The 16,161-nt window shown below is 58.6% G+C and overlaps 1 protein-coding gene across 7 annotated transcripts in view; it reads right to left on the reverse strand.

The window, feature by feature from the left end:
* Nucleotides 1-3,006: 3,006 nt before the first annotated feature.
* Nucleotides 3,007-16,161, reverse strand: part of EXD3 (exonuclease 3'-5' domain containing 3) — a 250,109-nt gene continuing 236,954 nt past the window's right edge. For 6 of the 7 annotated variants that reach the window (XM_026796356.2, XM_074556342.1, XM_005491855.4 and 3 more), the window contains 2 exons: nucleotides 12,663-12,756; nucleotides 3,011-4,276 (listed from right to left, as the gene is read on the reverse strand). In XM_026796356.2, coding sequence (XP_026652157.2) covers nucleotides 3,960-4,276; nucleotides 12,663-12,756 — 411 coding nt within the window. In that variant the 3' untranslated portion in view covers nucleotides 3,011-3,959. Of the gene's footprint in view, nucleotides 4,277-12,662; nucleotides 12,757-16,161 lie in introns of all 7 variants that reach the window. The other variant, XM_074556339.1, reaches the window with a different exon arrangement.

Here is a 16,161-nt window from a genome sequence, read left to right on the forward strand (position 1 = left end):
CTTGACTGATGTCCCTGTGCCCATTGAGCACACGTTCTCCAAACTACCATGGCTCCAGCCTGTGTTCTGCTAAACTGACACCATCACATTTCCCTGACCTGGCGTGCTGGCAGCTGCTTGTGGGGCTTCTGGTCCTGGAAAACTGGCACCTGGAGGGTTCATATCTTCACTTTGCAGGTGCTGATAGAGTTGGTTGGAGATACTGACCTTGGTTTTATGTGCCCTGGGCCAGCCTCCCCATCTTTGGGCCATAATTATTTTGTCCTGGATCATCTGAATGAGCTCCAGGATTGAATCCAGTGTCAGTGCAGGGTTTTGGTGCCAGGAAATTGCCATCTCCTGAGACACATGGTTCTTGGGGGCACTTACCACAGAATCACAGACTGGTTTGGGTTGGAAGTGACCTTTAAAACTCATTTTGTCATACCCCCTGCCATGAGCAGGGACACCTTCCACTATCCCAGGGTGCTCCAAGCCCCGTCCAACCTGGCTTTGGATACTTCAAGTGATCCAGGGGCAGCCACAGCTGCTATGGCCAATCTGTTTGGTTGCACTGCATGGCCACTCCTTTGTGGTGACTGTAGGATGGGGACATGTCATCCCACTGCTCCCACTGCACAGTTCCCCCAGAAAGACTCATTACAGCCCACCAGGAGTGGCCTCTGTACCTGCTGACTGCTCCTTGGAGACAGCCCTGGGATCTAAGCAGGCTTGGGGGTGACACGGCCACAGCCTCCATGGGACACATGCCTGGGGAATGGTGGAAGCTCATTTGCCTAAGGTCATGCCCACATTTTGGCAGGTAGATGGGAAAGGTCTGGTCCCAGGCCATTCCCCAGGGAGCAAACGGCCCCTGGTTGATGCAAATGTCCCTTCTCAACAGCCACCTCTCTCCTCCCCCCTCACTGAGAGCAGTGACCCTGCCCTGTGGGAGCAGCATTCCCGTGGTGTGGGGAGCACAAGGGCTGGAGTTCACAGCCAGCTCAGTCTGGATCTGTGTCCAAAACGACACTGGTGTGTTTGAAAATGGCAGCTGAGCAACTGGGAGCTCGACTGGAGCATCTGGCTGGAAGACTGGGTCCAGGATGAGGATGAGCAGTGATACAGCCCCTGTCCTCCTCCTCCTCCTCCTCCCGTGCCTTGCTGGCTGCCTTAGGGACCAGCCAGCCCTAGTTCAAGGCACAAAGTCATGCCAGGGAACACTGAGCTGATTTCTGTGAGCCGGTCAAATATGTGGCGAGGTTTCCGCTCCAGATTACAGGAGGAAGGAAGTTTGCTCAGAAGGGGATGGGGATAAGGTGGGGGAGAAGGGAGGGAAGTGCATTCCTGCCTGATGAGGAACAATGTTGATATATTCATTTGTAAACTAAAGCTGGCCTGAGCATCAAACACCTTGTCCCCGTCAGACTCTGAAGGATGTGCGGGAGTACACAGGGAGAGGAGAGGAACCGTCTGACATCCGATGCAGCGTGTGGTTTCCCAGGGCTGAGGGATAGATGCTGCTCAGCCAGATCTCATTCATGATAAAGAGCAATAAAACCCTTCCTCAGTGCTGTTCCATCCCAGGGTCCCTCATGATGACATCCTGTCACGCAGAGGCAGGGCTGAGCACAGGTGAGGCAGCCGGGGATCCACGGGAGCCCACCCAGAGCGCTTGTCCCTGCACAGCACTGCTGCAGCTCCCTTCCCACGCAGGATCAAACGGCTCCATAAAACCAAGGAGGGCTCATTACTGCCCTAATAAATGTTAAACATTAGTATGACACAGACAATGGGATTTTGTAATTATTTTTTTAAGCGGCCAGATAAGGAAACAATATTGTAGGCTGATTAGAAAGCTGCTTTAATTCCCTTTGATATGTATCCATCATTCAAAACTGGACAATTTATTACCTCCTGGATGCTCCTCAAGGCTAATCTCATGTGGAATTCGCTGTTGACCGTGTCTATGGTTGGAGGTGACCTTGCTGCACACTTCCCACCATGGCACCCCCTCCTGTGGGCAGCAAGGAGGAAGAGGTGCTGTGTTGGGTCCCAGCCACTGCTCCTGTCCCCATCCCCAGGAGCTGGACAGAATCCTCTAGAAGCTGTTTTGTGCCATGTCCACAGGCACACACTGCTTGCCGGGTTCTGTCCTGGGTGGGTGTCCTAGAGCAAGTCCCAGCCATGGGACCCCGCCCTAGCACAGCCCTGACTGTAAGCACAAGAGCTCAACTCTCAAGCAGATAAAATCCTGGAGCTGAGCAGGAGGTGACCCTGCTGTCCCCAGGGATCAGAGGGAAAGGCACCTTCTAGGCAGCTGTCCCCAGGTGAGGGACAGGGCTGTGTGTCCCCATCTCGTGTGAGCTTCCTGCCACAGCAGAAGCAGTGGCAGATGAATGTGGAACCACAGCTCTGGGAAACCCAGCAAGCAAAGGCCAGAAGTGCCCATGAGTGGTCAGATGTGCATGTGGCTCAGCAGCTTCCCCTAAACAGGACCTGGAAAGGTTAATCCCATTTTGGAGAGTTTTATTTCATGGCAGACAAAGCAGTGCACATTGTGGGGGCCAGCAGTGCATCATTCCTGCTTTGACTCATCCCCAGTTTCTGCCCTCCCAGAGCAAACCCTGAGGAAGCAGGATGCTGACACAAGGATGAGTCTGTGTGGAGCCTGAGGGGCTTGGGCTGCTCAGTGCCTGGTACTGGCAGTGTGGGGGTGGCTGCCTTTTAGGGTCACTTGTACCAATTAATGCTCAGGCATTAATATTATGGATGCTATGGAAAAGAAGACTATTTAAAGTGGGAAAATGGTGTGTTTCTTTTATTAAAGCATTGAGCTAGAGGGTGAGATGTCCCTGGGAGGAAGGAGCCCCTGGCAGCATGTAGCCAGGACCTTTGGAAGAGGGAAAATGAGTCCTGCACTGCAGCATGAGCTGCCTGGGCCAGTGCTTCACTAGCCCATAAATGTCACACCTCAGCCAAGAACTCCTCAGGCCCTCTCAACAATAACAGCAAGGCCTGGCAGTTAAAACAGATTAGAGGGGGAATTTTGCAGATGATGCTCTGTTCAGGATGGAGTGGTGTGAGCCTGGCCATTGATCAGGAGACACTGGGCAGCAGCCCCCTGGAGCTTCAGGACCTGCCTGGCATCTCCATGGTGAGATGCAGCCTCCTCTGGCCAGTCCCACCAGTGATTCCAGTTCCTGGTATTAGTGGGCCCACACACCTCCTTGTCCCTGCTGTGTACCCAGTGCAGAGCCTGGGCACGGGCTGTGCTGAGGCGTCTCCCCAGGGGAGGAAGGGGCTGGCAGCTTTGGCACCAGTGGGAGCCCCTCAGGACCAGCCTGGCCCTGCTGGGGCACCCCAGGCTGCAGCACAGGGGGTGCAGGTGCCAGTGGGCATTGTGGTGCACCAGGAATTTCCCTGAGCCCAGCAATGCTCAGCCTCCCCAGAGCTCTGTGCCTGTGCCCGCCAGCTGCCTCCAGGAGTGCTGGGAGTGCAGGGCCAGGGTGAGCAGGATGCTGGGGATGGGCTGAGGCTTGGCACATGTCCCACAGGCTGGCAGTGCTCAGGGTGCTCTCTGCCCTGTGCTGCTGTTGGGGATGCAGCTCCTGCTCCCCATGAGTGAGCGGGCAGAGAGGCACTGGGGTGTGTGGGTGAGTGGAGTCTGCACTGCTGGGGTGGTGGTTTTGTTCAGCAGAGCCCTCCCATCATCTTGCCATGTGTAGTTTGGAGAGGGGCAGAAATAAAGCAAAGGGCCCATTCTTCAGCCACCTCTGCTTTAATGATCTCATAGAGGCCATGTATTTTTGGGCTGTTGCAAACCACTGGTGCACCTGTGACAGTGCTCTCCGTGATGGATCCCAAAATGAGAGCTCCTGCCTCCCCACTTCCAGCCTCTCTCCAGAAACCCACAGCCCAAAATCTGCTGAGGTTCACCAGGCAGTCCCAGTTCCCCTGTGGAGCCCCCGTGCTTCTCCTCAGCTCCGCTCATAGATGCTCTGTGTGTCCCCAGAGGCCACAAGAACATCCTGAAACTGGGACACGACGCGTCCAAAATGGGACCCTTCCCAAAACACTTTCCCACAGCAGGTGCAGCAGTAGAAGTCAGTGAGCTCTGCTCTGTCCAGCACTCCGGGGGGGATGGCAGTGACCTGCAGGGCCGTGTCCCCTGCCAGCCCCGTGGCTGCCCCACACAGCTCCGTGCCCTCTGCCTGCTCGCCGTGTGGGGCGCAGCCAGCCTGGGCAGTGTCACAGCCTGGCACGGTGGCACCGCAGCTCCGGCTCCCCGGGCAGCCTGTGGAGAGAGGAGACAGCAGACAAACCACCAGCCACCGGTGTCATGAGTGGAATCTGTGCTTAACTGAGTGAGCCACCCTGTGATGGGCCTGTCCTCCCTGCAGGGCTCCAGGCTGTGCCCTGCATCTCAGGGAGGAGCATCCCCTGAATTCGGGTGGTTGTCACCAGCACCCAGCAGCTGCCTGCCCTGAGCGTGGCACCCGTGCAGCCACTCGCTCCCCTGCAGTTCCTTTGCCGTGTCCTGGGGCCTGTCCCGCGCTGGGTGATGGCTGCAGTGCTGCTGCTGCTGCTCTGGGTGTGCTGGCTTCCCTCCCGGTCACAGGCCAGGCCAGGCTACTCTCTGAGCAGGGCTGTGCCCCCATGCCCGGCTGCGTTATGGGGCAGACAAAGAGCAGGCAAACCCCTGCTGCTGCTGCTGCTTTAATCAAACCGCCACCGGGATCAGCTGCCAACGGCACCCTTGACTCTCCCGGCCTGCCCACACAGACCGGGCCTTGGGCCCCTTCCCCAGTGTGTGACCTCCCCCGTACCCTGGGCAAGGGGCACAGTGACAGTGACGTGGGTCCCTGAGCTGTCCCCGCACCCTCACACCCCAGTGCTGCCCCTGTGCCCCCAGCCCTGTGCCAGGATCGCTGCCCTGGCACAGGAGTGTCCCGAGCCGCAGGCCGGACCCGCCGGGCTCTCCCGGGGCATGGCAGCTCCCCAGACCCGGGCAGAGGAGGCCGAAGGCTGAGCTGCCCCCCATCCATCCGGGGGCCTGGCAGGGAACAGGCTGCAGTTGTTGCTGCGGGATGTCCCCATTGTGGCAGGGGGATCTGTCCTGCTCAGGCACCAATTAAGGCAACAAAAGGTATCCTGCATCGCTCTAGCGGCACTTCTGGGGTGTTCACCCCACACTTTTCAGGATCACAGGAGCCAGGAGCCAGCTGGGATGGAGAAGGACACCAGCATTCCCAGCTGGCCCTTCCCTCCATTCCAGAGCCATCAGGAGCTGGGACATGCTGGGGGAACCTGGCTGGGAACAGCCCTGAAATGGCCATCCCATCCTGGCAGGGCTGTCCTGGCCTGGCAGAGTCACCCCCGAGCTGTGCCGTGGGGTCTGGGCAGAAAGAGCCACGGGGGAGGTGGGGAAGGCTCAGCTCACAGCAGAGCCTGGTTCAGGGGTGTTCCCCAGACCCCCCCAGACCTTCCACACCTCCCCAGGGCAGATTGCCAGCCCAAGCTGGTGGGGCACAGTCACCCCCGCTTCCCAGCACATCAACAGCCGTGCTCACGGTCATGGCTACCACTGGGGATGTTTTCATGGGGGATTTGCAGGCCAGCCTTTCACCACCACATTGCCCAGCAGTAGCACTAGTCTGGGGTTTGCTGCCACAGCACAAGAGGCAGCCCCAAGCCCCATCTGAGACACTGGGCAAGAGTTGGGCTCATCAGGACTGTGCCCTGAACAGCTGCCCCATGGCCTCACTCACGGATAGGCCTTTCCTTCACCCCCCACATTTGCTTTGGACACTGACATCTATCCTTAAAGGGAAAACAGTGACCTCAATTTCCCATTTTCTCAAATTTCTGGCAAGTGGCGAAACACCCAGGCTGCTCTGGGGAGATTCCTGAGCCACCCAGAGCAGGGGTGTGGAGGGGGATCCATTTCCCAGGGGTTTCTCCAGGATGAAGCCTGCCAGTGGGTGGCAGATCCCCAAGGCAAGAACAGCGGCTCTGTCCTCACTCTGTTCCCACCCCACTCTGCCCTGTGCTGCTCCTGTGTTTGGTGGCATGGGGTGGCCTCAGACTGGGCACCCTTTTTTCTCCTATCCTCTCTGCTCTTGTGCTCCAGATCTCGAAGGGACCTTGGGTGGGACTTTAAGATCCAACGCAATGGAAATGACACTGAGAGCACACAGCACCCATGGCCAACAGCTTTCCCCATCACGGACCCTAAAATTTCCCTGGACAGAGCATGGCACCAGCACACTGACAGGGCACTGCCATTCCGTGTGCCTGCAGGGATGTGGAGCAATTTGCTCTCTCTTCCACCACGCTCCCTCTGCTGTCCTGCTGCTGGTGGGCAAAGCCAATGGCAAACTCCTCCTTCCCTGCACAGGGGGATGAGAAACTTCCAGCTCCCCCAAACACCCCAATCCCACCCCCTGGGCTCGTGGGAAAAAGGCAGGCAGGGAGGGAAAGTTCATCCCTTAAAAGCCTGAGGAGAGAAAAGCTGTGATGGTCACCCCGTAGTTTTGCCTTTGCTTGCACCAGCCCCCTCCTAATTGTGGCTCTTCAAAGGATTGAAAATGCTACATCACTTCAAAGTGACCATTTCTGAATGGGAGCTTGTAAAACCCCTTCTCCCCCTCCCACCAAATTCTTCCCAGGGCTTTTGAAGATGCCTGTGCTCCCCTCACCGACAGGGTGAAAGGGCCACCAGGCGCCACGCACAGGATGCCAGCGGGGCATGCGGGAAAACTGAGCTGGGAAAGGCTGGGTCCCCCAGAAAAACAGGGGTTTCCAGAGGAAAGAGGGGGGAGGGCTTGAGGGAGGGATTTTTCTCCCCTTTCAGACAGGCAGAGGCCTCTCCAGCAGAGCCACGGCTCCCTTGGGACGCTGCACACCCTGGAGTTCCAGGAGAGATGGAGCAAAAGGCATGAGTAGGGTGCAGGGGAGCCCAGTGTATCCCTCCTTTGTGCTGGGAGCTTGTCAGATCTGTGGCTTGCAGAGCTCTGTGAGGTTCACACCAAGGGCTGGATTCCCACCGCATCGCCGCGGAGGAGAAAGGAAAGCCATTCCTTACCAAATCAATTCGAAACACTTCTTGGGAACTAATAATCCCATTATAAAACATCTTGAAAATAAAAACCCCTTTGCCTCTCACTCACCTCTCCTCCTCTTGGCAGGGTCACCCTGGGGATGACAGACCCTGGGTGAGGGGCTGAGCCCTGCAGCCCCCCAAAGCTGAGCACCCCCACGTGAGTGCTGCAGAGCTCCACAGGCAGCAGCAGTTGTCCCCCAGCACTGTCCCCAGCTGGGCAGTCCTCAGCACAAGAGCCATCTCCTGCTGGCCTCACCCATGCTCCCCTCTCACAGCTCCTGCACACCCCTGCTCACCTGTGGGAATGAATCCCATGGGAACAGCAAAAACTGCTGCTCTTCCCACTGTGATGTCTCACTGCCAGGGGAGAGGGGATTCTGCAGCACCCCCATGCTGCTTATTTCTGCATCAGGTTCTTTCCTGAGCTAAGCAGGGCCACTATCAGTGGTGGGATCCCACCTCTGCACACACTTGTCACCTCTGCAGCAGCCCTGCTTTCTGCTCAAGCCCCTGCTGTATGCCAGGGTGGGGTGGCCCCATGCTCCATGAGGTGGGTGCAGCAGGAGCTCCTTCTTTCAGCCCCCAATCACCAGCACCAAGACAGTGGGGCAGACCCATGCCAGAGGCCCATCCCACAGCCTGGGCACTGAACAGGCTCTGGGCAGTCCAAGGGACCAACAGTCCCTTCACCTGAAGGGACGTGGCAGCCTCTGAGACCCACAATCACCGGGAACACTCTGGTGGTCCCACAAAAACCCTGAACTATTGCCACAGGGAGGCTGTGGGGGCAAAGTGACTTGTCCCAAGATAGGGATGAGACAGAAGCTGCAGCTTCATGTGCCTCACTGCAAGGTCCTGCTCATGCACATGGGGCTGAAGCCAGTGGGATGGACATGGGACAGCACAGGGGCTGCCCACCGTGGGCAAGGGGATGCACATTCCCCCACACAGAGGGGCTCTTAGTGGGGACACATTGAAAGGCCACCGTGATGGTGACACTGGTGACCTGCAGTCCCTCCAGCCTTTTGTGTTAGCTGCAATGCTGGAATGCTGGGTCAGCACTACTGGGACAGCACCGGGACTTCCCAGCAGGACAGGGGGGCACAGCAGGGCTTGGAAAGATGGGACGAGCAGGATCAGGGCAATCCTCTTTTGAACCTCTGCCCATTCCCCTTTCCCAGCCCACCCAGCCCTGATTTGTCTTGGAACAACCTGTCCCCACTGTGTGAGCTCTGGGCTCCCCCAGGGTTTCAGTATCAGGGTGGCAGCCAACAACTTCCCAGGGAGCCAGGTACTCCTGCCCAAAATCCTGCCCCAGGGCCCTGTTCTAGCCCAGGTCCCTCTGTGTCACCCTGGCCCCAACCAAGGCCTTGGGGCGAGGAGCTGGGTGCCTGTCCCAGCTGGCTCAGGCAAGCACCTGGCAGCTCCTGCTGCCTCTGGAGAGGCTGTGGGTCTGGCAGCCCTGTGCCAGCCTGAGCCCTGTGCCAGCCTGAGCCCTGTGCCAGCCCCAGCCCTGCCCCACCAGAGCCCTCGCAGCGTATGTGGGGCTCAGGGCAGCCAGGCCTGGGGGCTGGGGAGGAAGCTCAAAGTTTTGTCGAGGCTTTGCACAAGGCTGAACACAGACCTGGGAGCATTCTTGGAGTACAAAGGTGCATGGGAAACCTCGGCCTCGGTGAGAGATCAGCCTGATAAGAGTAGTTACGAGCCTGAGAAATGTGCTGATTGCAGGGCACTGAAGATGCCTGGTTATCTTTTCCTCCTCAATAAGGCAGATAAGCAAAGGACAAAGGACCCAGGATTGTGCAACCTGGGCTGCAGCAGCCTGGCCGTGATCTTAAGATGTTCCCAGGGTGGAGGAGGGAGGATGAGCTCAAGCAAGAGGCAGCTCCAGCTGCTCTCCTCTCCCCGTGCCGCTGTGGAGAGAGGCCTGCCAGCCCCTGTACCAGTGCTGGGAGCAGCACGCAGTGGTCCCGGCTCTGAATGGCCCCAGCTCCTTCCCGGCCCCGCTGGGCACAGTGCCCTGGCAGCAGGCACAGCAGAGCTCTGCAAACCAGCACACACAGCGCTGGCCCCGGCTCCCAGCCATGCCCTGCTTTCCCAAATGAGCAAGTGAATCCCACTGAAGAGGGAGAGCTGGCTGAGCCTGGGGGGTGCTTCTGGCTGCTCTCACCACTGCAGCCCCTGGTCCCATCCATGGCCTGCTTGGGCACGTGAAGATGCTCCTGTTATTCTGTTGCACCCTGGAGAAAAGAGAGCCTAAATGCATGGGGTGGCTGAAGGGGGCAGGGGAGCCCCTGGATCCAGGGGTGCAACCCCTCAGGAACTCATCCCCTTCCATGCAGGAGTATTCAGAGCAGCCCAAGACAATGGGGGTGCCTTGGCCCTACAAATGGAGTTTGGTACAAAGCAGTGAGGATCCATGTGTGCAAGAACACTCCCAGGACAGCACAAGGATCCATCTCACACCTTTTCCACATGGCAACAAGACAAGTGTGGTGCTCACAGCAAAGCCAAACACTGTAGATCAGGAAAGCCTCCAGCTGTAGGGCTTTGGGCATGCAGGGGATTCTTCCTGCCATCCATCAGAGCTCCTGGCTCAGGCGAGTGGGTCCCACCAGCCCATGCCCTCAGCTGCCCGAGTGTGGTGGCTGTAGAGGAGGGGCAGTCCTGCTGGCACCCCAGCCTTCCCCACACTGTGGACTGCAGCTCTTCCTCCCACCTGCCTTGAGCTGTCTCTGCTGGCTTTTCCCCAGGCTCAGAGCCAAGGTCTGAGAAGGGAAAGAAACCCTAAGTCACTGCTCAGGCTGGCAGGGGCAAGGTGGGTGCCGCAGGTGCTCGATGCCATCCTGCCACCAGTGCAGGGACACTCCAGCTGCTCCTGCAGCACCGCTGGGGCCATCGGGGACGTGTCCTGCACCTGTGTCTGAGCCCCAGCACTGGCAGCTGCCCAGGGAGGGTGCCCACCCAGCATGGCAGTGCAGGCTGCACCCTGCCTGCTCAGCACCACCGGCTCAGGAGCAGCAAGATCCACTGTTTACATCTTTTGCAGCACATTTTAGATGGTGAGGGGAGATTTTGCAATTAAATTCGCCTCCTCTGTTTGGCAGCTCGCAACCCAATGGAATGTGCTACATCCTCGCCTTTCCCAGAGACCAGATTTCATCTGGCAGAGCACCCACCGAGCTCTGGGGCCCTGTGCCAGCTGGTTTTACTGCACTGACTAAGCAAGAGTTCCCCACAGCAGACAAGAGGCTGTGACACAGCCCATTCCCCTGGCTCCCTTGGGAGCTACAGTCTGTCACTGCCTGCAGGGAGCACTTGCCTGTGCCCTGTGGTGACCCACAGCCCTGCTCCCCTCTCTGCCCCTGTCTGCTCCAGGCACCTGAGCTGCTCACAGCATCCCACTGGGAAATCACAGGGAAAAGCTGTCAGGGCTTGAAACCATTTGCAGCACTTCTGTCAAAACCCTCACGCAGGGAAAATGTGTCTGTGTCAAGGATTATGTTCCCTAAAACCTGTGAAAGTCCTAGGTCCAAGTAAAAGTGAGCTATTACAGGATGAATAATTGTCCTTTCATCTCTTGGAAGCCCTGCTATAAAAATCCAGGGACCAAATGGAGCAGCACTGGCTGCTGGACCCCAGCACTTGGGAGCACCTGGGCCAGATGCAGACTTGTGTTGAGAGGTGGTCCTGAAGGATCTGTCCCCATCACCCACCTGCTCCAGCACCCACCAGCTCCTCCCTGGAGAGGTGAGTCCCCCGTGGGAGGAGGTTCCCTCCTTGCCTGGAAGCAGGAGCAGGGAAAAGGCATTTCTTGCCAAGCAGCAGCACCTGGCCATGGTCTGGGCCATGCACAGGGGCATGATAGGGACAACGTGGCCTGGGCTGGAGTCATGGGACAGGGGACAGTCCTGGTGTGTGGCTGTGGGTGCTGAACACCCCCATGCCATGTGTTGGGCCATGACAAGGGCAGAGCAGATCCTGCCACCAACTGCTGCAGCAGGAAAATGTAAAGGAAATCAGGGAACAGGTGAGATTTTTCTTATTGACCCACTTCTGTGGCTGCCCAGCCTGTTCCAATGCCACCACCGTCCCCACCAAGCATTGACAGAACACTGTCAGCACACCCTCCTGTTTGTCTTCCTGAATATCTGACCCAAGGTGGGACATTTTGGGGCAACCTAGTCAAGCTCACACTTGCGATCCCTGCTTGCAATCCCTGCAGCTCCTGGCAAAATCCAGACAGAAATGGAACCCCCAGGAGGGGGCCAGAGCCCTGGGTCACAGGGGCTCTGCTGTGAGTCTCCAGCCCTGCCATGCCCACCTGTCTGGGAATCACAGCTTCTGTCTCATGTCTCCACCACCCCTCTGGGGATGCTGTGGCACCTCGGGTCCGTGCCCTGCCTGCTCGGGGCAGAGCATGTTCCCCATTGCAGGACCCTCCAATGCCATGGCTGACATGGCCAGTACAGGGGTCCCTCCTGCTCCTTCCCCATGAACCCCCAGGTCCATGGGGGGACCCAGCAGGAGACTGCACGGCCCAGTGGGGACACAGGCTGTTGCAGATGGAGGGTAAGGAGCAGAGCAAGGTGGTCCTGAAAGAGTCTGTGTGGGGGAGCGATGGTGCTGTGTGAGACCCTCCCAACTCCATCCACCTCATCCCAAAGGGGGAAGGGAAAGCAGCTCACTCTGAACACAAAGCACAGCATTTCTATTTCCCATACTCTGGAACTGGCTGAACTGGCCTGTCTGGTCGCTGGGTACACACGCAGAGAATGCCCTCACCAGAGAAACCGCTGGGGAGGATGTCCCGGCCTCTGGGGAGGCACAGCACTCCCAGGCACCCTGGGAACAGCTGCCCCACCACGTTCCTCATGCCCACAGCCACACGTGCAGCCCCAGCACAGCCCCAGCTGGCCAGGAGCGCCCGGCAGCCGCCACTTCCCCTGTTCCCTGCTGTCAGCAGATGGGAAGGGACGCACCAAAGGGCTGCAGCAGAGACTGGGCTGCCCTGGAGCAGCAGCAGGGGCACGTTCCCATTCCGGTCTGCCATGGGTGTCGTTTGCCACCACAATGGGTCTCCCTGAGGGAAGGAGTGTGTGTGGGTCAATGCACCTTGGGGTATGGAGGAGCCTTCTCTCCCTTGAGCCTGCTGGGGCAGGCTGCACTGACTCAGCTCCCTGCAGCCTGACCTAATTCAAGAGGCACTGGGCAGGTGAGGAAGGCACTGTGAGCAGCCCCAGCCAGGAGGCATTTCACCACCCAAGCTGAGTTTTTCACTTTCAGGTGATGAAGGCCTCAGGCTGTCACTTGAGCCACTGCTGGCATGTCACCAACTGCCCCGGCTGGGCAATCCCATCCATGACCCTGTGCCTTGCAGGGCAGGACAGGGCAGCCAGGGCAGAGACATAGATCGGACATGAAAGAGCTCTGTGGGTCTGCAGCCCATGGCAGGTTGATGGCAGGGCACTCTCATCCCCCTCTGAGAAAGCCCCAGGCCCAGGGGGATGGTCCTGCTCTGTCCAGAGCAGTGAGTCCCAGGGAAGGGCACAGGAGGGGGGATCACCCACTCACTCACCTGCACTGTGCTCCCCTGACACTCGTCTGCTGCTCTCCACCAGCTGCTTCATCCTCTCCCGTGGGACCTTCAGGTACTTGTTGCAGTTGCACACCTGAGAGAAGAGAGAGGGGGAGGTCAGTGAGATGGCCATGGCGCTCCCCAGGCACCTCCTGCCTGCCCAGGGCACAAACCCATGCTGGGCACCCCTGGCACAGGCAGCCTCCATCACATGCACCACAGCAGGGAAACCAAGGCAAGGAGGGTCCCACAGAGCAGGGCCAGGCACAGGCACCAGCACAGGGCCAAGAACCCCTCCAGAGGGGCTCCCTCTGTGTGTGCCCAGCCACGTCTGCAGACAGGCTGCCAGCACTGCCCACCCTGGCTCCCCGGCCAGAAAACAGCAGCAATCAGGCTGCCTTCAAGGATCAAGCAGACACTCAAATTCTCAGTTGTGGCTTCAAGATTTGATCTCTCTTGTCTGACAGAGGCTGGGGATGAAGGCTGTGGGCCCCAAAACACTCTGGGCTCTCATTTGGCTCTGCTTGGCTTGGCTCTGCTGCAGCACTGTGAAGACTAAGTCACGCTTGCTACCATCTTTTGTTTGCCAAAATGTACCCAGACAGGTCTCTGAGTGCCCAGATGTGCCAGGTGCTGGACCCCAAAGAGCTCCCTAAATCCCCTTGCTGGGGAGCACCCAGGGATGGTGCCTGGGGCTAGGCACAGGGTGCAGCTGGCAGCCAAACACTTGCCCAGAGTGAGCAGCACTAAAGCTCCCTGGGAACATCACAGTCCTGACACCTTCCCTTTCCCCTCCCCTCCCTCCTGGGCTGGGAGCTGGTTGTTGGGATGTGCCACAACACCTTTTGTCAGCTGTTTGTTTTTAGGGGCTGTTTTCTGCACATTGCACCCAAGGCAAGGAGGGAGAGAGGTGAGCAACTTCTCTAACCAGAACAAGTCAGTTCCCTGCCAGGGGCTTTGCTCCAGAGCCTGTTGAAACCAGAAAGGCTTTTCCAGCTCCCAGGCAGGCCCTGGTGCGGGCTGGCAGCCACCCTACTGGTTTGGGGCTGGAGCAGTGTTGGGTTCATGGCACGGGGCAGCCATGGCCCTGCTCCCACACAGCTGCCTGCAGGAGGAGCGGGGCAGGCTGATTTGTTTGGAAACGAGCTTGCCACCAGGTCCTGGCTCTTCCTTGCAGCACCACTGGCAGCCTGCACAAAACCAGCACACACTCCCCATCCATCCCCATCCCAGTGCACATCCCCATCCCAGCGCACACTCCCCATCCATCCCCATCGCAGGGCACACTCCCCATCCATCCCCATCCCAGAGCACATCCCCAGCCTTTTGGCCAGAAAGGACACCTGGGCTTAATTCCCCTGAGGCCCCACTGCTCCAGCCCTGCAGAGCAGCAGCATGGACAGACAGACAGAGATGGACAAGGGGTGATCTTAGAAGCACCCAAATGACATGGAAAACACTGCATCACCTTTAGAAGGGGATTTTGTGGCAATCCTCTGACTTGCACAGCAGCATCAGGGAACAACCCCTTGAGCAATTTGGGACACAGCCCTGTGCTGCTCCTTGCTCATGCTGGGGGCAAGATAAGAGCACTGATATCACAGGGGACTGAGCATGTCTGAGCCGGCCGAAGCCCTCCTTGGTCTCACCCTCAAACCCAGGGACCCGGGAAATGCATCTGGGTGAAAGCCCAGGGAAGCAGAATGATGCTGGGATTTGTGGAAATCTGAATTCCTGCAGAGCCTGACCAGACATTGGATGGTCCCTCTGGGGCCTGAGGACATCCCAGCTCGCACAGGCTGGACCCAGAGCCGAGATGCCACCCCCTGACAGGTACCCACACCCTCACGGGGATCCGTGGGATTGCAGCAGGCATGTAGAAGGGACAGGCAACTGCTGGGGACATGTGCAGGTCCCACTCCCCGTGACAGTGACAATGGGCTGCATGCTGGAGAGTGACACGGAGCCTGGAGGGGTGGGGATGTCACCTATTGGCTATGGTGGCAGCACTGGAGAGTCAGAGTCAGAGGTTTCCAGGAGGCTCCCAGACCAGCTGTCCATTGAACTGGCAGCCAGGAAGGTGCAGCAGGGCCTAAGGACACCCTCCTCCCCTGCCTTCCCTGCTGGCATGCACATGAAGGGGCTCCCCTGCCCTGTGTCACACACCAGATCCCCCAGGATGCCCAGCCCTGGCAGGTTGGAGCCCACCAGGACCCCCAGCAGCAGTGCCAGCACGCTGGGCACAGGCTTCCTGTCCTGCTTGGGTGCACAGAGTGACCTTGCACAAATTTTTCTGCTTCTCTAAAGTTCATGACTGTTGTGAATTAGGGGTAGTTCACTCCCTGGGCCAGGAATGCCCAGCAGCACAGGGGTATCCTGGTATTCCCCACTCTCTGAGGCTGCTGGGTGCTGCCAAGAGGCTCTTTGCCCCATGCCACCCCACAGCCTCTGGGCCTTCACCACCTTCAGCTTCCCAAAACCAGAGTACGATCTCAGGAGCCAGATAAGCCACTTAAGCAGCAGCACCAATTAGCTGTAATAAAAAACTGCAATTAATTTTTTTAATGCCTTGATAAAATGAGCCAAAAGAGATGAAGAGAGTGAGGAAGGCTGCCGCTTCCACAAGCTGGGTTGCATGGCTCCTTTGCAGGGACCAGTGGTGGCTTCAGGCTTGATGCTTGGCTCCAGGGGATGTTGAACAGTTTTTTCGGTGGATCTTTTGTATATAGGGGAGGGAAGTGGGGAGCTTCTCTGCTGGAGAAGGGATGGTTATTTCTTCTTGGAAAAGTGTGGTTTCTACAGATCCATCATGGCAGGACTAGCTGTGGCCTCAAAAATCTTCATGAGGTGAATCAGCAGGAGATGGTGGCACCTTGGATCACTGTCTGGGGTGCAACTGCTCTGGGCAGCGGCCATGACCTGACAAAGGGGTTTGGCATCTCTGTGACATCTCAGGGTCCTCCCAGCCCCTGTGCCAGGCTCGGGATGGGGGTGGCAGCTCTGCCCACGCCCCAGTCCTGCCTGGGGGCCGATGTGCTGAGAGGGCTGAAAGCAGGGGCTCTGCTCACACCCTCCTGCCTGGCCTCAGGGATGAGGAAAGGGCAGAGGGCCGGTTTGGAAGGAGGGGACTCGGGGCTGGCAGCACCCCCAGGCTTCTGAGCGCCCCCCCGGCCGCTGCCGCCGGTGTCCCTGTGGCACAGCCCCGGGGCACAGGGGTGCAGGGCAGCAGCGGGCACACCTCGGAGGAGGAGCAGCCCTGCCTTTCTCACGCTGGGGCAGCCCGTGCCAGCACATGCTTAGTCACTGGTAAATCCCAGCCGAGATCTGCTCTGCCCTCTGTGAAATGGATCTTGGCTGCACCCCCGCTGAAGCAATCCCGGCGCTCGGGAGCCATGGCGGGCGCGCTTTCCCACGGCAGCCCGGCCCCGGCTCCGCGTGTGAATCAGCCCGGCCCGGAGCCCCTGCCCGGCAGCCGGCGCTCCGCGAGTCCCGATGCTCG

This window comes from Zonotrichia albicollis, chromosome 21, assembly GCF_047830755.1.
Source record: "Zonotrichia albicollis isolate bZonAlb1 chromosome 21, bZonAlb1.hap1, whole genome shotgun sequence".
Lineage (NCBI taxonomy): Eukaryota > Metazoa > Chordata > Aves > Passeriformes > Passerellidae > Zonotrichia > Zonotrichia albicollis.